This window comes from Meles meles, chromosome 1, assembly GCF_922984935.1.
Source record: "Meles meles chromosome 1, mMelMel3.1 paternal haplotype, whole genome shotgun sequence".
Lineage (NCBI taxonomy): Eukaryota > Metazoa > Chordata > Mammalia > Carnivora > Mustelidae > Meles > Meles meles.
The window spans coordinates 131,568,710-131,591,047 of NC_060066.1; the positions used below are offsets into that span (position 1 = coordinate 131,568,710).

Here is a 22,338-nt window from a genome sequence, read left to right on the forward strand (position 1 = left end):
CAGTTAAGCACACGACTCTTGATCTCAGCTCAGGTTGTGATCTTGGGGTTGGGACTTTAAGCGTCATGTTGGGCTCCATGCTGGGTAGGGAGCCTACTTAAAAAAATAAATCTATCTATCTATCTATCTATCTATCTATCATCTACCCACCTAGGGCTATTGATAAGGAATTTTCCAGGCTAAATTACCTTGACATGGTTTTGGTGAATTAAATGCTTTGTTCCACCTTCCTCCAAGTCTCCTCCAGGCTGAATGAGTGGATATTTTTGAACCTGATATTCATCAAAAGGGGGGAAAATTCCAACTATTTTGTGGCTCACCATCACAGACAGAGCTGCAATCCCAGAACCCTGGATTTTAAAATCAGGTCTGTCAAGAGCTAGTTCGTGAGCTTGACAAAGTTTTTGCCTGTCATTTTTCAGATTGAAACAGTAATAGTTATTAAGTTAGGAGGATTTAACAAAGTCATATAGATAAGTTTGAGTTTCTTCAATGCCGAAGCACTGTAGTAAGCATTAGAAATACAATGATGAGTAAAATACAGTCCCTCTCCAACTGGTGAGTATGGCCTATTGCAATGGTTTCCAAATGGTTCCAAATGTTAGTGAGAAAAATCATCAGGTATTTACTAAAAGATGGAATTGTTAAAATGTGGACCATATTGCAGCTTTCTTGTGAAACAATCACAGGTTTGTATAAAATTATTTATAGCCCTTTCACTCAAGCACATATGTATTTATTCTTTTTAAATATTTATTTATTTATTTTAGAGAAAGGAAGAGAGAGAACAAGTGGGAAAGCGTGGAGGAAGAGAGAGAATCTCAGACTCCCCGCTGAGCACGGAGCCCCATATGGGTCTCAGTCTCACAACCCCGAGATCATGACCTGAGCTGAAATCAAGAGTGGGAGGCTTAACTGACTGAACCCACCCAGGGGCCCTTCAAGCACATATATGCTTTAAAAATTGATCAAGGAAAGTTTGACTACTTTCAAGCAAAATTTCCTCAGTATGTCCAAAACAGTATGTGTTTTGGACACAGGTAAAAACTGAAAACTGGAAGATTCAAGTGATTCATCAATATACGCTGATTAATATAAGCAAAGGAAAAAAAAAAGAAAGAAAGAAAGAAAGGAAAGGAAAAGATTGGAGAGGAAGGATTAATTATAGAGGCAAGAGAATAAAATCACCCTTGAAAGATTTGTCTTACTTCGCAACGCTTTTGGATTGGAAAGTGCATTGGAAGGACACACTTTAAGACCTTAGTAGAGACATCTCTTCTGCACTTTCTCCTCAGTATTTTTCTTTCTTGACCTGGAAGATGACCAATCAATGGTAAAAGGGAAGACTGAAAATCTAGTCAGGAAGTGTATTGTAAAATGGTCACCCGTTGATCTCTCCATAGTTTCACCTTTTCCAGAATGTCATATAATTGGAATCATGTAGTGAAGACTTTCAGACTGGCTTCTTTCACTTAGTAATATGCATTTAAGTTTATTCCATGTCTTTTCATGCTTGGCAGCTTTCTCTTTAATCGTAAGAATTCAATTTTAAGCACAAAGTTTCAATATTTTCACCCCCTATACTTATCATATCCTATGGTTACTTGAATACATCTGTATAGATGCATATATATGGTAGCATAGAGAACAAAAGAAAGGAACAGTAGCAAGAATTTTGCTTTTTCTTGATCTTCCTCCCCGTTAAATCTATGTGAAAGGAACAACATCGTATTTAGTTACCATGCTTAATAGAGTTTGGTGGTGACAAGCAGAGGGCCAGTGTGATACTAGAAGCATGTTTCAGTACAAGCTGAGAAGCAACTGGTGGGTGAAAAACTCAGATAGGATCTGAATTAATAACCTGTCTTATTTTCCCTAAAAATACAAGAAGGATGTGGTGGTTTATTTTTTATTTTTTTATTTTTTTACAAATTTTATTTATTTATTTGACAGAGAGAGAGATCACAAGTAGGCAGAGAGGCAGGCAGAGAGAGAGGAGGAAGCAGGCTCCCTGTTAAGCAGAGAGCCCGATGTAGGCCTCGATCCCAGGACCCTGAGACCATGACCTGAGCTGAAGGCAAAGGCTTAACCCACTGAGCCACCCAGGCGCCCGGATGTGACACTTTGAAGGTATGATAAAAATGACAGTGGGGATATACATTTGTAATCTCATAGCAAACTTTAAAATATATGTATATATGTAAATAGCTTTTCAAAAAGGGTAGAAATGCTCAAGGTCACAAAATTGGTGAGTGATCCAGCTAGGATTGCACTCAGTGCCCTGCATTTCTAAAATCTATCTCTGGAAGATAGACATGTTGAATATGATTAATAAGTATTTACTAATTGAATAAATAAAAGAATTATTTTGGGGTTATCAGTAACATTAGAGGAGTCTTTATTTGGATTAATTAAGGTCACTAGACAGCCTAACAGTGCATGGATAGTGCCACTGAGGTAGAGAAAATAGGTGTGGACTTCTCTCACTTTGTCCTCTGCTCTCGTTAAGTTCACTCTACATTCTCCATTTCATAGGTACCATCCCTGAAGGTTGGAGTTCCTTCATCGGGAAACTTCTCTTTGCCAATGAAGGGTACTGGATACCCATGTGTAAAGTTTTCATTGTTTTTCAAACTTGAATTTTCATAAACAATTTGAGGAATTTTAGGAGAATATCTTACCTGATTTGTGTTTTAAAGATGTTTACTCTGGCTGCCATGTGAAAAATGGACTATAAGGGAGCAAAAATGGAAGCCTTAAACCTAGAGAGGAGTATCAAGAGTCCATGGTGGTCTGGCCAAGACGAAAGACAATGAAGTTGGGGGAAAGAGATCATAGGATATATTTTGAGGCAGACGTGATAGGACTTAGTTCAGAAGTGAATGGTAAGGGAAAGGAAAGGATTACATATATAGTTTAGATTTTCTGCTTTTGCAACTGTAGTGGAGGTCAACAGTTTACTATTACTAAGATGGAAGAATACATTTGGGAGTAGAAATGAAGAAAAGTATTTTGAAAACGTTAAATCTGAGGTAATTATAGATATGTAAGCATAGATATCAATCTAGCAGGCTGTTGTGTATTTCTAGAGAGAGGAGAAGACTGAAGATAAAGAAGTCACACAGCATTGCCCAAGATTAAGAACCAATAGTTGTGTACTGCCACACAGTATTTCAAATGTTTTGCCTATATTTTTTTTCAAGATTTATTTATTTGAAGGAAAGGTACAATGGCAGGGGGAGAAGGACACACCCTGCTGAGCAGGGAACCCAGTGTGGGGCTTAATCCAGGACCTTGAGATCATGACCTGAGCCCAAGGCAGACACTTAACTGACTGAGCCACCCAGGTGCCCCTGTTTTGCCTATATTTATTCATTTAATCTCCATACCAACCCTAAACTATTATCCATATTATACAGGCAAGAAAAGTGAGGAACACAGTTGTTGGAGCTAGAATTTGAATACTTGTCAACCTGACCCCAAAGACATTACTCCACAATTATGAAAATAGTTGTGGAATCCTAAATGGTAGATTGGGTGGGAATAAGGGACCAGTGGAAGGCCAGATATAAAGAAATTGCTATAATCCTTGGACTCTAACAACTGATTTTGAATTAGAAAAATAAGTTTCAGTGTTGACTATAAGGAGGGCTTTCTTTCTTTTTTTAATGATAAAATAAGTCTTTATTGGCACCTTCCTCTACCAAGATTACTGTGGAGGTGGGAACATTTGAACAAACAACTGTTCCAAAATCATATCTATTGTGAGGAGACTGTTTGTTCCAGGAAATCTGGCTTACACAATGTCAACATTTGAAAAAGAGGCTTCAAATAAGAAAAAGGGGAAAAATATAAATAACAGTTATTTGGCTTCAGAGTCTTGGAGGGGGTTTCTGAGAACTGTAGGATTTGGAGACACAATCAAATAGATGACCATTTCTTTCTCTTCAGAATGCTCTCATACTTTCCTTTATGTGATGAATTCTATAACTTACTCATTTTGATCATTTTTTCTCTTATACTAGATGGAACATACTGTACTCATCCAATTATCCTTATATTTGAGTACCTGTTGGTCTAGGAGCTGCTTATAAAAGCTTGTAATTTAATGTGTAATAAATATCCAATGCCTCATTACTCAAATTGATTGATAATACAAACTGAGTAAGTGACTACATTGGTCATGCAGAACAAGGATTATAAATATAAATATTTCATTCATTCATTCATTCATTTCAAAGTTTATTGAGTGTCCAACCTATGTGGTGGGTGATGTGTTAAACTCTAGGGATTACAAAATGAGCAGGAGGTATTTTTTTCCTGCCCTCAACATCCTTCTTGGATCTACCACTTGTGCGGTTTTGAGTAAATCTCTTTTCATGTGTTCTTCTTTTCTCATATGTGAAATATAGGTAATTGTAGTGATTATACCTAAAAGGATGAGTGATATCTCAAATCCCTTCCAGCCCTAAAGTTAGAATAAAGGAAAAATTGAAAATAAAGGAATATTGACATTTAGCCTTGAAAGACAAAGGGGATTTTAAAAAGGGAAACAAAGACTTTCCAGAGAGTTAAAAATAAACCACACACACAAGCACCCACCCACGTCCCATCCCCCCACACAAATGAAGAAGCTGGACCTGTGGCAGCAAATAACTTTCAGTGGAGAAGCAGTGAAATAGAAGGCTCTACAGCCCTGTTGTGAAAGGTCTTGAAGCTATTATGACAGAAACTGATCATGAACCTCCAGGAGCCATTCTCATCCTTTTTCATTTCATAAGAGAAAACAGATTTTTAGCTGAGCCCAAGGCCTCTCACCTAGAGACTTCATCCCCAGCCTCTCTTGCAGTAAGGTGATCTGGTTTGTGCCATTTGGGTAGATTACACCTGACATACAAAACCTCTGGGCTTCTTAAAAACAAAGCTGCATGTCTTTGAATTCCTCCTTCCCACCCCATTCCTGCTGGGAAATTATGGCAACTGGAACAATTGTGGTAGTTGTGTGGTAAGGATGGCAAAACCACTTCCCCATATGTGGGTTGCTCATATCTGTACTGTCTCATGAGGTGGACTCATACAGCATGGAAACTTTTGATAGTGGGTTTTTCATTCAGCATAATTCCCTGGAGATTTATTCAAGCGGTACGTTATCAATAGTTCATTTATTTTTATTGCTGGGTAGCACTTCGTGGTTTGTTTAACCATTTACTCATGGAAGAACATCTGAGTTGTTTCCAGTTTGGGGCTATTAGTCATGAAACTGAGGTGAATATGTAAAGTATTTTGGGTGTGGACATAGTTTTTATTTCTGTGGGAAAATGTCCCCAATGTAGTTCCTGGGTCATATAACTGTATGTCTAGTTTTGTTTTTTAAAGAAATTGACAAATTGTTTCCAGAGTGGTTATACCATTTTTCATTTGCACTAGCAATGGATAAATGATCCAATTCCTCAACATTCTTTTCAGCATTTGATATTATTACCATTTTTTTAATTTTAGTCATTCTTATATGTGTATAGTAATATCTCTTTGTGGTTTTAATTTCTATTTCCCAAATGGTTAATGATGTTGAACACTGATTCATGTGTAATGAATCTTTGGTAAAATGTTTCTTCATACCTTTGTTCATTTCTTTTTTTTAAAAAATATTTTACTTATTTGACAGAGAGAAATCACAACTAGGCAGAGAGGCAGGCAGAGAGAGAGGAGGAAGTAGGCTCCCTGCGGAGCTGAGAGCCCGACGCGGGGCTCGATCCCAGGATCCCGGGATCATGACCTGAGCGGAAGGCAGAGGCTTTTAACCCACTGAGCCACCCAGGCGCCCCCCTTTGTTCATTTCTTATTTTACAGTTTTACTCTTTTAATCTTTGATATTTACTATGCTATTGTTAGTTTACTGTTTTTGATATTTATTGCCCTTATTGGCATTTTATTGTTGAGTTCTGAGGATTTTTTTCCTGTATTTTAGATTTGACTTTAAAAACATGGCCAAAGGGAGAGGACACATTGAACTTCATTAAAATGTAAGACATTTGCTCTTTGAAAGACCTTGTTACAAGGATGAAAGAATAGGCTACAGGTTGGAAGAAATATTTGCAAACCACATACCTAATGAAGGACTAGTAGCTGGTCCTTGTACTAGGTCCTGAATATTTCCTCTTGTATTTTTTATCAGGAGTCTTATACTTTCATAATTACATTTAAGTCTTTAACTCATTTTGAGTTAGTTTTTAAAAATACTTCTTTTTAGGGGCACCTGGGTGGCTCAGTGGGCTGGGCCTCTGCCTTCCTCTTAGGTCATGATCTCGGGGTCCAGGGATCAAGCCCCTCATCAGGCTCTCTGCTCAGCCTGGAGCCTGCTTCCTCCTCTCTCTGCCTGTCTCTCTGCCTACTTGTGATCTCTGTCTGTCAAATAAACAAATAAAATTTTAAAAAATACTTCTTTTTATGCCTTTGGAAATACCTGTCATTAATTTAGATGCAGAATGGGAAAGATTGATCTGGGAGTGGAGTGAATTAGATTTTCCTAGTACTCAAAGATTCTTTACCTTTTCTCAAAGGGACGTCTCAGGTTTGAAAGGTATAAACCATAACATGGGGGGAAGAAAGAGTTTCTAGTATAGAATATCTAACTTTGTTTCTAAAAGGCAGTACCTGGGTGCAGTGTGTCCTGAAGTGATTAAGGAAAAGGAGAGATTTTTTAAAGGAATACCATTCTCATACTTTTTTTTAAACCCATTTCCCACTTGTCAGTTGTACTATTTTGTAAAGCTAACATTAAACTTTAGATGGATTTCCTTCAAAGGCAATGGCTGAGAATCTTAGTGTAGGGAAAGTAAAGGAGATAAAATGGGCATTCAACAAATTTGTTAAATAGAATTAGTGGTAGAACTATAGATTTGCTCAGTTTGCCCTCATTATTATTGAACACAGTGCACAATTACAAACAGGAGCTTTCATTAACTAACAACAGTATAGACAGTGAAATAAATGTCATTTTTGTATCAGAGGATTCATCTAGATATTCTTTTGCAATTAGAAAATATGGTCACTGGGAATTTCCTATAATTGGATCTTACCTGTAATATCATATACTATTACTGAAAACTCTATTTTCTTCAAACTGGAACATTTGATCTTAGAGCATTTTAGAAGCTTTCTACAGATTAAAGACAGGAGACACATTCAATAAACAGAGGAAATGAAACACCCAGTCACAAGCAGACCTTGATCCATTTCCCAAGTTACATTTTCCTTTTAGATGAAACCACTTCAATTCCTTTTGATTTCCTTCAGTTATATTATGTTAATTAAATTACTTTCTGAGCTACACTTAAATTTTGACATTCCCTTTGAACTATAATAGCAATGACCCACAGATATTAAGTAAAGACTTGACCTGTACAAGACAGAAATGATATTGTTCCCTAATGATAGCTTTATCATCATATGATATATGATATATGATCCAGAATGCACTCACTTGGTATCTGACAAGAAAAGTACTAGGATGAGGGTTACTTGCATACCAGTCACCTAGTCTGACACGTTATGTAATGAAATGGTTGATGTAGGCTCTTCGCAACTCCATTGTTTTGCTTATATCCACTGTATGATCAAAGATGACAGTACTCATTTGTTAGTCATGTTAGACCAGCAAGTTATTTTCTATTGTCCTGACATTAGATTTCGCTCTCTGGATAAAATAGTTAATAATTATATATAGAACTTTAGAAAAGACTTTAGGATATCTTTTAGAAAGGATAATAGAGCCAAACATCCCTGTTTTAGAGTTGAAAAATCAAGATCCAGAGAATCTTATTATTGTATTTCGACCACAATAAGATACACATCGTTATACATATGTTAACATCTCTAAAATCAATGTGGTTTGGTTTTGTTTTACCAATGTGTTTTCTATAGTGAATTGCATCATACTGTGTTCGTTGGCCAGGTGGCAATCACGATGCATGAACTTGATGGCATTACTGGATAACTGTGACTTCATGTTTCAGTAAGTGCACCACTTCAGGATCATTTGAGTAAAGCATAATTCCCGGTCGAGGTCTAAAAACTTGTGTTAGTACCTTCTAGTGAAACATATCAGCAGTATCAGCAGTAAAACTCATATAACAGTTGCTCATGTCTTGGAAAACAATCCTGGAGTTAATAGTAGAGTATTCTTTTAAGGAAAAGTTGGCACAAAGGGCAATAATAATGGAGAAAAGAGGCCCAACAGCTATTTCATTCAAAAATTGATTCAGAGCAATTAGCCCTGACATATTTTCATTTTTATACTTTATAATGTTGATATGTGAGAAATCTATGTTTAAGTAAATTTAAAAGAGATCCTGTGATAAGCATAAAATCAAAATTCTAAATTATGTGGAAACATTATGGTATAGTTTGACAAACTTCTCTTTGTGAGTGCAATACTCTTTCTTCTAAACAATTATGAATATATTCAGCTCTGATTCATTCTTGTTTCTTCAGCTGTTTTCCAATAAGCCAAGTTATTATCCATTCATACTCTCTCTGAAGTAAAAAACCAAAATGTTCCAATTTTGGTGAAGAAATCTAATCTTTATTTCTATGATGTTAGCACAATATACTCACACAATAGCTTTAATCTGTACTTAACAAAATACATTATAGCACTTTACAAACTTTATCAGTTTGGAAAACATTGCATAACACTTTATTAAACACAATACTTTATATATATTATATATATTTTCATAATTTTATTTACTTTAAAAAGATAATTACTCTCTTTATTCAATACTTGGTTTTCTCAGTAAAGCACAGCCTAACAAAGGAAGAAGTGCTCTCATTAGCAAATCAGATAAATAGAACACTAAGAAGAGATACCACCTGTTAGTCTCATTTATTTTAAATTAAGGTACCAGTGGAATGTAAACAAATATTTTTTTGTAATTTTTTTTTTACAAAAGATGTATTATCAAATATACATGCAGAGGTCTGAGTTCTAGTGACTATCATTATATTTCCTTAACAATGTGGTACAATTGGTTCAGTCATTAAAAACTGTAGCCTTTGGCACTTTGAGTAGAAAAAGAATATATCAATATTTATGTAAAGAAAAAAAAAACCCTCAATGACTAGAGAAGTACTTTAAAATCTTTTGCTAAGAAATAGGAAAGATTAGGAAACATCTTACTGCACCTGAAATGCTGCAGCTTTTTTTTTTCCTCAGAGTACTAAAACCAGTCCACCTTTCTCTCTATGAAATGGCAGAAGCCAGTAGGAGTGTGGTGACGGTGGTAGTGGCGAGAAGTGGGGAAGGCAACGTTTTACTCCCACTCCCCTCTCTGAGAAGGAAATTGCCAGAAGGGATATAGGTGAATCATATTTTATTGCCAGAGTTTTCAATTCTGCTGGTTTCAGCTAAATCCCTAATGCTTTTAGGAAGTTGGTGACTCTAGAAAGCTTTGCCCTTTTCCTGTAGAAGTTGATAATGAAGTGATAGTCTTTATCTCAAACAACTCCTTCTGTCCTCAAAGATCAGTTCAACCAGCTTTGTTGTTACCTTCTATCCCCTTGGCAATCATTGAGTGTATATTAGAATTCTTAAGAAATGGTGTAAAAAAGGCTTGATAATAAATTCCAAGAACCAAATATTTCTCCATACTTAAATTTTTAAGTTGGAAAACACCTCCAAATGTTTTGGTTTTATCTTCTTCTCATTGTATTGGTTTCCCTTGATTTAGGCTGAAGGCTTTATTCAGGATAGGTAGCAAAACTATTATTTGCATATTAAGCACTAGCACTGTGACTACTTAGAGATTTTGAAGAAATATGTTCTTAATTTATACTGATATTTTCACTTATCAATTTGCATTTTTTTTTTCAGATCTTCCTGTTGATGTCCAATGAACAAAAATATCTGAGGGAAGAAGGTAAAACCCAACAACTGCTGTTCTAATTTACTGGTTATTAGGATATAAAAAATAATAATCTGGAACAAAATGAAGTTTTTGGATTACTTGTTAAGATAGCAACCAAAGCCAGCTGTTTGGAGACATCCAAGTGTAGACTCACCCAACATTGCTGGCAATGTAATCCACAATGTCAAGTGTTGGTTCAGATTTCTTATTCATAAATTCACAGCAATATATTTTGCTCAAGGAATGTCAACTGTTATTCTTGCTTCAAAAATAGAAAAACATATCCATAACATCAAAAGAATTTTCAATTAATAAATAAAGGAGGAGCCATAAAATGCAAAATATGATCACAATTTCCAAAGATGCTAAAACAAAGTATTTTTAAAATTCTGCCAATTTACTTACTAAAAAACAGAATCAGGAGTAGTAGCTATACTTAAATAAAAAGTAAGCAGTCAAAATAAAAACCACCTCTGTAGAAAAGTACTAGTTATTCCCTCTCACTGAAAATATTCCTACACAATTTTTGTTGCTGAACAAAGCATAATTTTGAAGAAATGCACAAAACCTTTTCGTTTTTTGACTGTGACAGAGCCACGACAGAGAAGCTGCGGGGTGTCCTATTCTACACAAAGCAGCCAGCATCTTCTTAATACAGTAGCATTTCTTTGACAAGGAATTGCACACCACTATTTCACAGCTAAATAGAATTTGAGAGTTTACATCGTATATGTACTATAATAATCAGCACCACCCTTACTGAGCTCTAGGTGCAGATTCTGCAAAATGAATATATAATACTGCATGGCCTCTGCTGTAGGGAAACATGTGTTCTGGATTCCCACAGCTAATTATAAAGAAAGATCCCTAAAGTTGGCACATTCAGGAAGTAAAATAGTATACACTGAAGGAAACCACTTTCTTCTGATACTGCCTTCTGCAAACCTTTTGAGTTTGAAGATAGGTTTTAAGATTCTTCACAATATCACATTAGTTAGGTTCCTGCATTGTGCTTTTCCCTCCCCATGATGTGAAATCTACAAGCTTGAGTGTAGTAGTTCTCAAGAGTCATTGAGTTGTGGGCTGACGGTAGATGACCCAGTTCGATGAGAAGTTTTCTCAAGCTGCTGGAACAGAGCACAGGTAGAATCAAGACGTGGTCTTTTGGGGGTCGCTCAAGTGCCAAATGCCATCACTCAATCTTTATAAGCCCGTGTTGGGGAGGTTCCCTTGTAGAAGATATTTCTAGTGTTTTCAGGGCTGTTACTTCTTTCAGGGATTAAGATGATGTTGCCCTTTCTCCGCAGGGTAGAGTCGCGGGAGGAGGAAATGGACAGCGTCTCTGACCCAATTTCGCTGCCCTCTACTGGGGTGACCCGGATTGTGGTGATTCCATGGTGGTGATGCTCATTGTTATCTATGTTGCTTCTCTTGCGGTCTCCAGAACCAAAACTGTCTTTCAGGGACTCACAGCTTTCTGAGTCCCTGTTGAGATCGTTGAGCTCATAAGTTTGGCGAAGGCTGCCCTTTTCAGGGGCTTTCCATTTCCAGGAGCCACTACCTTCACCTTCGGTGGATGGGATCTGTATGATGGGCCTGTTGTTCTCTGGGTGAGCCTCAACCCTTACGATCCCACTGGGTTCATGGTCTGTCAAGGTTTTGTAGCGGATGGAGCCCGTGCAGGAGACCGTGCTGCCTTCGGTGTTCTTAGGGCTGCTTTGGAGGACGCCCTGCTGCTTGGACATAGCGATTACTTGCATGATTCGGGGCTGGCTGTTGCTTCTATTACAGGCCACAGTCTTCTCGGCAGCTTTCAACCACTTGGCTCGAGCAGAGCTGCTTTTGGGAGAGGTGCTTATGTTTTCCTGGGTCTCCTCTGGGATGTGCACTAACTGTGAGGACCCAGGGCGGGACTGAATGGACACTCTTGGTCCCCCAGGCATGCTATTGTTACACCCAGGGACAGTGCCAGGCTGTACTTTGAGGTACTGATTGCTGGGAGCATGGTGGTCTCCATTCACCCCCACCCTGGAGGGCTCTGAGCTTGATCTCATTTCTATGGATCTGGGTGGTGACTGTCCAGGCTCAGTCTCTATAACTTGCAAGGACAACTTCCGACTTTCATTCTTATTCTTCCACTGGGTGAGAAGCTGCTTTGATCGAGCAGAATCCATAGAAGCATGAATGGAGGCATTTCTTCTGACGGGGTCTTCTACGGATGGAGTGTTGGCTCTAGGCAGGGTATTGCTAAAGGTAACCATGTTCTCCTTCCCCATGGGGCTCCGTGGAGTGATTATTTCCACATCAGCATTTGCTCTTTTGAGGTTTGTCAATGAGCTAGCATCTCTGTGGTTTCGGTTGAGGATACCTTCTGTGTGAGCAATTCCATCGCTGCTGCTACCATTTTTAGCGGATAAAACTCGGCTGGGGTCTTGGTTGAGGTCTGTCAGAGATCTGAGGGCATCTCTGTGCTGAAACATACTCTCATCACTAGGCAGAAAATTCCCCACAGCATACAGGCCCTATTATTGAAGAGAAACAATGAACATCATGCACTAGAAGACACAGTTAGTAAGAATTTGTCTCAAGAGGATCCACTGAAGCATATAAAGAAGGTATGTGTTCTCTATCCATCATTGACTTATACAAATAACAAAAAACCCAGACTGCAATTACTCAGGAAATCTTCTGTAAGTTATATCATAAATCACAGAACTGTTCAGAACTAAGGGGACCGTTTTCTATTAGTTGGATTTTCTCTCCTTTCTCCATCCCCCTAGATGTTTTTGTGAATCTTATCTTCTGTATGTTTTGAGAAAAAAAGACAGACAGTGAGAGAAATAAGGACGTTCTTCTGCATTTCAAAGCAATTCATTTTTCTGGATTTAGGTACCTCTTGTTGAGTGAAACCTTAAATAGCTTAACTGATTTATTTTACCTTCCATTTTCAATCACACCTCCTGATGGAAAGTGGGGGAGGCATGAAAAACATAAAACAAGGAATCATTCATAAAGCATGCTGTTAGGTTTTGCAGTGAGGTCAGAGACAAATACTGTTACAACTCAGATCGAGCACAGCCCTGGGTGGTCAGCATTACACAGAGTATTCTCAAAAGAAAGGGCAGACATTAGCGCCAGATGGGAGCATCCATGTTCTTTCCTTTACGTTTGGAAGTAATAGTTGATCAATTCAATGCTAGCACACTAAATCTGAGCTAAATTTTATGTAATTGTATCTTCATCCTCAACCTACCAGTTTTCTGTTATTTTGGGTTTGGGGGATAAAAATTTGGATGAGGCAAAGTTTAGATTCAGAATTTTTACAATTTTTACACATGGAAGACCAAATTCCTGTTAGATTTTCAGCTTCTGAGATGCTTTAGTTTAGAGGTAAGAGAAAGCAGCAGATACCTATTTGGTAGCCACTTTTCAAAGCAGCCCACAAGAATCCCTTGGATTTAACATTTTATAGAGCGCTTAACAATTTACAATAGCATTGGCTTGCAATGGATGAATTTCCAATTTCAGGGCACTGGGTGCAAAGAGAAATGAAATAAGTCTAGCTTCTGCCTCTCCAGAAGCTTTTCTTTTAAATAGTACCTATCTTTGCTCTCACTGCCAGAATTCTCAGGATGAGAACTCAGGATTAGAACTCCTACCTAATGCTCCATTAATAATTGTATTTAAAGGAGTAAGTTTGGGGCAACTGTCCACTAGACTGTAAGAACCTCTGCCATATTGTTCGACATGCAGTGCTGGCACCGTGGTCAGTAAACATAGTCGCTTCATCTTTGTTATTATATGAAACAGCCAGTTACTATTCTCACCTAATAAGTGAAGAAACCAGTTGCTGAGAGATAATGTAATTTGACCAAATATAATATACTTGAGATTCAAGCCCAAATCATTCAGACTACAGAGCTCAAGCTAATTCCTGGACACCGTGAAATCACATTCACACAAGAGCAATGGATGAACTTGAAGGACACAGCTCTCATTCTTCCTTGCTTATTCTGTAAGCATTGCCAATCAACACTCCCATGGGAAACCCAAGCTTATGCCCAGTTCCTGATCTGCTAACTTTACTTTGATCACTTTCTCCTTCACGGAAGAAATCACGTGCATAAGCACGAGATTTAAAGTGACAATCCTGACTGTGTTAGTTTATAAAAGTGAAAAATAAATCATCACATGCTTCGGTGCTTTTACAACTTTTTGTCATCATTGTCTTGTAACACCTTCCATGAACCAGGGCATCAAGATCCCATGATTGAACTGCTGTGATAGGTGATTTTCACTTCTCTGTCAGTTTCTTTCAGTTTCCTTGGTGACTGCCTGTTTCTCTGCATGCTGCTAGCATGTGAGTATTTCATTCTTATGACCTGGCAATTTCAGGTAACTCCTGACTCCTCCGTAACTATAATGGTACTTCCATCAATAATGTCCATGACTTCCAAACCTACTGCTCCACTCTTGATTGCCCTTTTGAGCTCCAGAAGCAACTCTTCAACTGCCTATCGATCCTTAACTTGAGCTCATCAAACCCTTCTCCACCAACCTACTTTCTCCATCGTGTTCCTGGTCTGCTAATGAAGTCACCATCTATTCCGTCTTCCAAGCTGGAAACTTAGCTGTTATTTCTCATTCCTCCTATTCCCTCACCTTCCACTTATACCTTCTCTCCTAGATGTCCATCTTTGTGCATGGGCAGTTTCTTTGCTTAAGTGTCCTTCCTCCTTTCCTTACCCTAAGAAAAAAATTTCTTATTTCTTAAAAACTGTATCACTTCTGTGAAAGCTTCTTTAACTTCCTTCTTCAGTGTGCTATTCCCAAAGCATTTTGTTCACACCTTAATATACCATTTAATATCCTGCAACTATCTATATTCTTATTACTCTTTATACTGAAAACTCCTTAAGGCTGGATCTTATTTCTCACAGTACTGATGCTCAGTATAGTACCTGGCACAGATCAGAGATTGAATGAGAGAATGAATGAATTCATGAATGAATGCATGAAGTGGACAATCTCAGTTTCTTTCTGCTGAGAATATTTCCTCGAAGGAAGACCGGGCTTGAAAATAGAGTACTGCTAAAGAATTCAGTAATAGTTGATGCTAATACATCCAGGTGCTACATTTGTGATGTTGGGCATGTTCTACAAACTTTCACCAAACCTGCACTGTCATGAACCTTACTTTTACAAATATTCACTTTCCTCATCTGTAAAAGTACAGTAGGAAAAACAGTCCTTGACTCTTTCTGGTGTGTGTGTGTGTGTGTGTGCACGTGTGTGTGTGTGTGTATAAAATGCAATAATCCTAAAGTTGCAGTGGATGGTCCATGGTAAGGGTTTAAAATACTATTTTGCTAAAAGTGGGATATATGTGTGGCTTAGGATGGAGAAGCACTGAGATTTTCTCATGAACACAAACTACATTGCAAGTAAATTATTACAGTGCAAAAGTGTTTGGTGCATGTTTTCCATTTAAACTGTGGTTTATCAAATGAGAATAGTAAATTATTTACCAAGTAGAGAGCAATTCCTCCTCCTATTAAAAAGCCACAATAGACATCAACTGGGTGGTTCTTATACTGAGTTATTCGTGTAAGCCCACAGATGATCCCACAGATGATAAAGGTGAAGACCAAGAGAGGTTTGAGAAGCTTAGAGGAATCCGTTAATGTGGAATTGAAGTACATCTGAAAAATGAAAACGATCTGGTAAGTATGTTAGAAAGGTCATTTTACTATTAAATCATAATCGAATAAAAAGTTAGACTCAAAGTCTAACTCATACACTTGACATCAATTTTACTGCTCCTTTCCCTCTGCTATGGCTATGTTTTATTCCTGAAAAAGAAGAAATATGTAGCAAAATTCATCAAATAAAAAGCAGATCTCATTTAATTACATGAAAGCTGGAAAGATAAGTTGAAGCAGTATAATTAGCCAGATAACTGTTTAGTTTCCACGTTACTTGTCACATAATTCCAGTCCACTTTTCTCACATAGGGCCTGATGGGCTATTATATTAATCAGACACTATGTGGATTCACTGTATATCGTTTATCAACTTTTCACTGACTTTGAACTCACTATTACATAAATACTGAAAGTAAAGCACATGTGTATGTGTTCATGTGTATGCTTAAACACAATTCTTTCAGTTCGAGAATTTATAACATTCATATAGTTCACAATATCTTGCCATGAGATATATTGCATTGAAGGGATACCACGCTGCATAAATATTATGACTGTGCAGAAAATTTCATTTAATGTAGTATTGTATACAGTATCATCCAATTTCTGGTTTCGATGCAATTGTGTTGAAGGACTGCTGTGCTCAAGTTTACTGTTCTGTTATTACACGGCTATACAATCTAATTAGTCACGTGGAGACAACACTCGTTTCTCTGATATTCTCTAGGACACAGACTGATGAAAAAGAGTCAGAGACTTACCGAAACGTACACAGCTGCGAAGGCAGCGAGGGTCGCATGTTGAGAAGGGAATGATTTTCTGCCAAAGGAAGACAGTCAAATTATGCCTTCTATTTCAGATTCACTGCTAACAATCATAAGAACCCTGGGTGGTTAAAATGTTCTATTTAAAAGCCTTGAGGCAGTAAGTGATAACTTTAATTTCTCTTTAGAGTTCTGGAGAAAGATCGGAGTGATAAACACTGCTAATCACTATTGGAATTAAAGAATAGCATAATGCGCTTTCCAATAGAAAGTGCTAGCTTTGGAGGAATCAATTTGTTACACCACTGGAATGGGGTTGAAAGAAGAAGTGGGTTGGAAAACATTATAATTGTTCTTTGGTATTCAAAGTATGTCAGTTTAAAGTAAAGGTCCATAAAACCTAGGATTTTAAAGCTTTGAAACTTCTCTTCTGCTCCTAAATATATGGGTGCATTTACACAAAATTTTAAAAGACAAAATTATTTTCTTACAGCAATGGGTCTAAATGTAATTTTTACACTCTAGAAAACACAAGAAGTCCAATTTTAACAAAGTGTTTCTCCACTTGAACGTAATTATCATCTTGAGAATCGTAGAGCATCTTATTTAGTTAAATAATTGAAGAAGCAAGCTGAGAGAGAGGTGGAACACAGGATATGGGAGAAACACCGAAAAGGACAGGCGAAGGTAGAGATTTCTCTTAATAGATAAAAAAATTTAAAAAGTAAAATTCAGTTATATTAATGTCCTCCTAATTATTTTGTACCCATAGAAAGGATTACCACTTAATGGAAACAAGGTATGTAGAAAGATTGAGAAAGAGTAGAGGACATAGGTCTTAAATGTAACTTCAAAATTATTGAATGGACTATGAGAACTTGAATGTGTATAATTACATAATATCAGGTTCTGCTTCTTCAAGGGTACTTACTAACTTATTTTCAACTCAAATTGATCTTGAGAACTCACTGAACAAAATGCAATTCTTACAGCAATCACTTACTGCCCTTCATCCTTCTGTAACTTATTTCTTTTGAATTTCCAAAACATTATCTCTTGCCAGAAAGTTTAATTTTTACTTTACTGATAGAGAAAAACTTAATGCATTGGTATTTTCTTGAATTTTTCTGTCTTTTATTTTCTAAAATGCAAGATTAGAAGCTATACTGATCTTCTGGGTTTATACAAAGTAGATGCACATATAAAACTCTACCAAAAGGAAAATTCACATGATTTTTAAAAAATACAACATACAATGGAGACGTGAATATAAATATTTAAGCTTCCACTTAAGTCAATACAGGACACATATTGACTAATGTGTGGTTATCTGTAAACATCCTAAGATAAATCAGTTGTGTTATCTATAAACATCCTAAGATAAATCAATTGTGTTAACCTAAAACCATAGAGAGTCTAGGGTACCTCGCAAAACATGAATAAGATTTGGTGATATGAAGATTAGTGACAAGAATGTGAGGCTGAAATTTTTGAGACAGGAGGATTTGGAAAGAATTTCTATGGTGTAACCACTAAAGAAATCACTGGATTGAAAATAAAGAAAAGAAAAATAAAACCAAAATCCTTATGACTGAAAAATGTATGCATCAAATGATCCCAAAGTCGCTATTTATGAACCATGAAAACACTGACATGGGAAGGTTAAAAATCTCCATTTCTGACCTGCCACTGTTGATAACTGTAAGGTCAGATCCTGAGCAAATATCTTCTACAATGTAGGAATTTTCTTTGCAAGACACATTCAGAGAGGTATAGTTTGGCTTGCACACAGTCAGAAAGTATGGTGCCTGATACCCTGTGGAGAGCTGTATGATATCCGTAATGAGAGCTGTAGAGCACAGTCCAAACACATGAACACCTATACGCAAAGGGAAAGAAATCCTTATTAAGTTAGTGCTTAGTACCAACATTGTACCATCATCAACCATGTTTACTACACATTAATGTGGTGACCTGTAAATCTGTTGTGATCATTTTCTCTGAGTTTATTTAGAGAAAATAAGGATAGAAAATTCCTGTACCTTTAAACCAGATAATGCCAAAATAAGGGCAATGAGTACCTCCAGGGTAGTCATTTGGAGTATTTTTGGTCAGTTTGGTTAAAAAGGACCTATTCATAATATTATTACTATAGGCCACTTGTCAGATACCTGGGGCATGTGAAGGTGACCAACTGTGTGATTTGAGGAGGATTAAATATGGGGGATGAGGCAAAAATTCAAAATAATTTAAAATTTCTTAGCACGTTTGAGCTTCCGGGGCTCTCTCTCTCCCCAGGACTCCCTAACTCCAGCCACAGTTGCCAAGCCCTACACTGGTTCTCCCCACAAGCTGCAGTCATACCGGGAATGCTAATTAAAACAGAGAAGAGGGTAGGCGGGCCCTGTCACGGAAATAATAATCATATCTTGGGTACAAGGCTGTGGGAGACTTCCTGCATATTTGTAATTCAGAGATGATGTTCTTGTATCTCCCCGTCCAAATTCTTTTCTTTTGTCTCCTGGCCCCAGTCTCAAACCATAAACTCACAAACTCTGATTCAGGCTTGTTCACTTGAACTCCATTCCTGCTCCAAGTCCCTTGCATGGGAATCTAGCTCTGCTCACATATATATGATCTGAACCTGGCTTCCTCTACGTTGTCTTGACACCCTGGATTCACTCTGACTTGACAGTCTGGATTCTGATTCATGATGTGCTCATAGAAATCAATATAAGAGGCAGCTGAGTAATTCATCAATAAACTCCTCCAGACAGTGGTCATTGGCCTGCCCATTACCCTGTTTTCCACTTTCCTTTTCTGCTTATCCCTACCTAGCAACGACTCTCCCAATTCCTTCTCCACCTGATCACCTGGAATTCAAGTTACAGGCCCTTTATTTCTAAATTCTAATTCCTAGCAGCATGCTGGTCCTGGAGAGGAGTAGGCTTCAGTGGGAAAACCCATCCATTTTTACCTTTGGAGAAGGAGCATCTCCAGACCCTCAGAGGATGGGGTTCTGGGACCTTGTTCTCTAGGGAAGGATGGACCATCCTCACAGGCACAAGGCTTTTCACAGAGGATATATGCCCCTTTGTCCAAAGCATTTGCTACATTAGCGAAATTTTCCCCTGAGATCGGCTATATGTCCTGAGGATTTCTTTCCTTGCCTCAATTGTGGCCCTGCTAAAGGGCTTATTCATGGTTCACCATCTCCAAGTACCTTGATCAGTGGATCAGAGTCTGGGCATTAAATCAGGCTTTTCCTCTAGTGGGAGAGAAGGTTATATTTAATTATTGTCTAGATATTATATAAAATTACCTATTCTCTTAAGCTGAGAGGTTACAGGTAAAGTAATTTTTTACTGACTTACTGGGAATGAATGTGAAGCATTCATATGGTGTGGTATACTGTGTTTTGACTTCTCAACTCGGTTAAAAAGAACAAAAAGGTCTGTTTCATCAAACAGGTCATCAAACATTAAGATGGTCCGAGGCTAATCAGAAGAGATGCATGTTTAGATTAAAAAAAAATAGGGGGTAAAGTTAGAGGATATAACCAAGGAAAAATAGCCATGATTCAGTTCTGTATGGTGACATTTCCATGTGTAGTAGTCTCCAGATGAAAACACTTCAGAACTGGAATCACTGATGTGGCTAAACTAATTTCTGAAGAGTTATCCATTCACAATAGCTTGCCGACATTTATTCTCCATTTTAAAAAACAAACACACATCCAGAGAAACCATTTTAAAGTAAACTTATGCTTCCACCACAGCTAAGACAAAAATATACTCAAATGCATGGCGTGTTAGCTTTCAAAATAAGGACTATAACTGTAAATAACATATTACAGATACAAAGCCCCAATCTTGGTGTTTTAGCAGTTTTTTTGTATAATGTAAAACTCATCCTGTACCTGAAATTATACATCTAAATTATAGCTTTAAAAACTTAATATCTGTAATTAAATATAACATTTCTCTTTGGAAAAAAAAATTCCTTTCTTTGTGGTTCCCCACACCCACCAACGAATCTGACGGCTCTTCTAAGGAAGGAGTTGAAATTGCAGCCTCCGGCATTTATGTTGGGCTCCAGTCCAACCCCATTTCTTCTTTTGGACAGGCAACAGTAGAGAATTCCTTCCCCTACCATAATCTGCAAAGACAGGATGGTGTTCAGAATGGACTTGATAGGTAACAAATGAATTCTAAGTTATCTGGTAACACATCATCAGTTCAACAAGGTAAAGATATATTTTTCTTTTTTTTAAAGATTTTAGGTATTTATTTGACAGAGACAGAGAGTGATCACAAGTAGGCAGAGAGGCAGGCAGAGAGAGAGGAAGGGAAGCAGGCTCCCTGCTGAGCAGAGAGCCCAATGCGGGGCTCGATCCCAGGACCCTGAGATCATGACCCGAAGGGAAGGCAGAGGCTTCACCCACTGAGCCACCCAGATGCTCCAAGATATATTTTTCTTTAAAGTGTTAGAGATGTGAGCAATTTCTCCTGAGTGGTTGGCGAGCAGTGAGAAGCAGCAATCAGGGCTCTGTGGAGAGCGCTAGTTGGATCTTCTGGGTTAAGGGTGTGATATGGTCCTGGCATTTTCTTGCGGTTGCAGCACTCAGTCTTTAGCCCTTTGCTCAACAATATCCAGGCATGATGCCTTATTGCTTAATTGCGCAGTTACTGATTCTGCCCGAATTCTTAGAGTCTTGGCATTTCATCTCTTATAGCACAAGAACAAGATGGCTGGGTGGGGGCAGCCCACCCAGTGGTGGGGGTTGGGGAAGAATAAAGTTAACACCAGAGCTGGAATTAGAAAATTTTACTAGCATATTATTTCAATAAGCCAATTCAGAATTGAGCAGAAGGTTCAATCCATGGAAAGCATGCATGAGGTTAGAAAGGTGCCGTCTACAGCCAAGCTGTCCAACAAAAATTTCTGTGATGATGAAAATATTTCCTGTCCTTTCCAATAGGGTCATCACTACCCACTTGTGGCTATTGAACCTTGAAGTTTAGCTACTATACCTGAGGAGCTGAATTTTTTTATTTTATTTCACTGCATTTAGTTCAGTATTTAAATTTTAAATTAATTTAGACTTAACACAGAAATAGTCACGTGTGGCTGGTAGCTATTTTGTTGGAGAATGCAAATTACAAGAGAATTTAGGTAAGCAGGGTACAATTTCTTAGGCATAAGATTAGAAAATTTGTTTACAGGGGTGCCTGGGGGGTTCTTTCGGTTGAACGTCTGACTCTTGATTCTGGTGCAGGTTGTGATTTCAGAATTGCGCACTGCGCTCCGTGTGGGGCTCTGCGCTAGGCATGGAGATTCTCTCTTAAGATTCTCTCTCTCTGGAAGTGGAGATGCAACGTGGGAGGTTTGGAGGGTAGGAAAAGAATAAATGAAACAAGATGGGATCCGGAGGGAGACAAAGGAGAAGAGACTCTTAATCTCACAAAACAAACTGAGGGTTGCTGGGGGGAGGGGGTAGGGAGAGGGGGGTGGGGTTATGGACATCCCGGAAGGTATGTGCTATGGTGAGTGCTGTGAAGTGTAAACCTGGCTATTCACAGACCTGTACCCCTGGGGTTAATAATACATTATATGTTTATTAAAAAATAAAAAATATATTTTAAAAAATTAAATAATTTAAAAGATTCTCTCTCTCTCTCCCTCTGCTCCTCCCCACCCCATGCTTTCCTTCTCTTTCTCTCAGGAAAAAAAAAAGAAAAAGAAAAAGGAAAAAAAAAAGGGAATGTATTTACAATGGACAGAGAGCCACGATGTAGTATCAGAAAGATTAACATATTAAAGATGTTAAGATAAAGAAAAGTATATTTGCTGTAGGATTCTAGGACATAGGACATCAGGGAAGGGACCCAATGCATTTGGTCATCATTTCCTTCAAGAAGTTTTCCTTGAAACACCCAACATCACCCTAAACTGAATTAT

The 22,338-nt window shown here is 37.8% G+C and overlaps 1 protein-coding gene across 1 annotated transcript in view; it reads right to left on the reverse strand.

Moving 5' to 3' along the window:
- Positions 1 to 8,569: 8,569 nt before the first annotated feature.
- Positions 8,570 to 22,338, reverse strand: part of PLPPR4 (phospholipid phosphatase related 4) — a 43,386-nt gene continuing 29,617 nt past the window's right edge. Inside the window, exons 3-7 of the mRNA XM_046021202.1 lie at positions 20,406 to 20,535; positions 18,061 to 18,256; positions 16,375 to 16,432; positions 15,437 to 15,610; positions 8,570 to 12,430 (exon numbers count right to left, since the gene is read on the reverse strand). Coding sequence (XP_045877158.1) covers positions 11,105 to 12,430; positions 15,437 to 15,610; positions 16,375 to 16,432; positions 18,061 to 18,256; positions 20,406 to 20,535 — 1,884 coding nt within the window. The 3' untranslated portion in view covers positions 8,570 to 11,104. The remainder of the gene's footprint in view (positions 12,431 to 15,436; positions 15,611 to 16,374; positions 16,433 to 18,060; positions 18,257 to 20,405; positions 20,536 to 22,338) is intronic.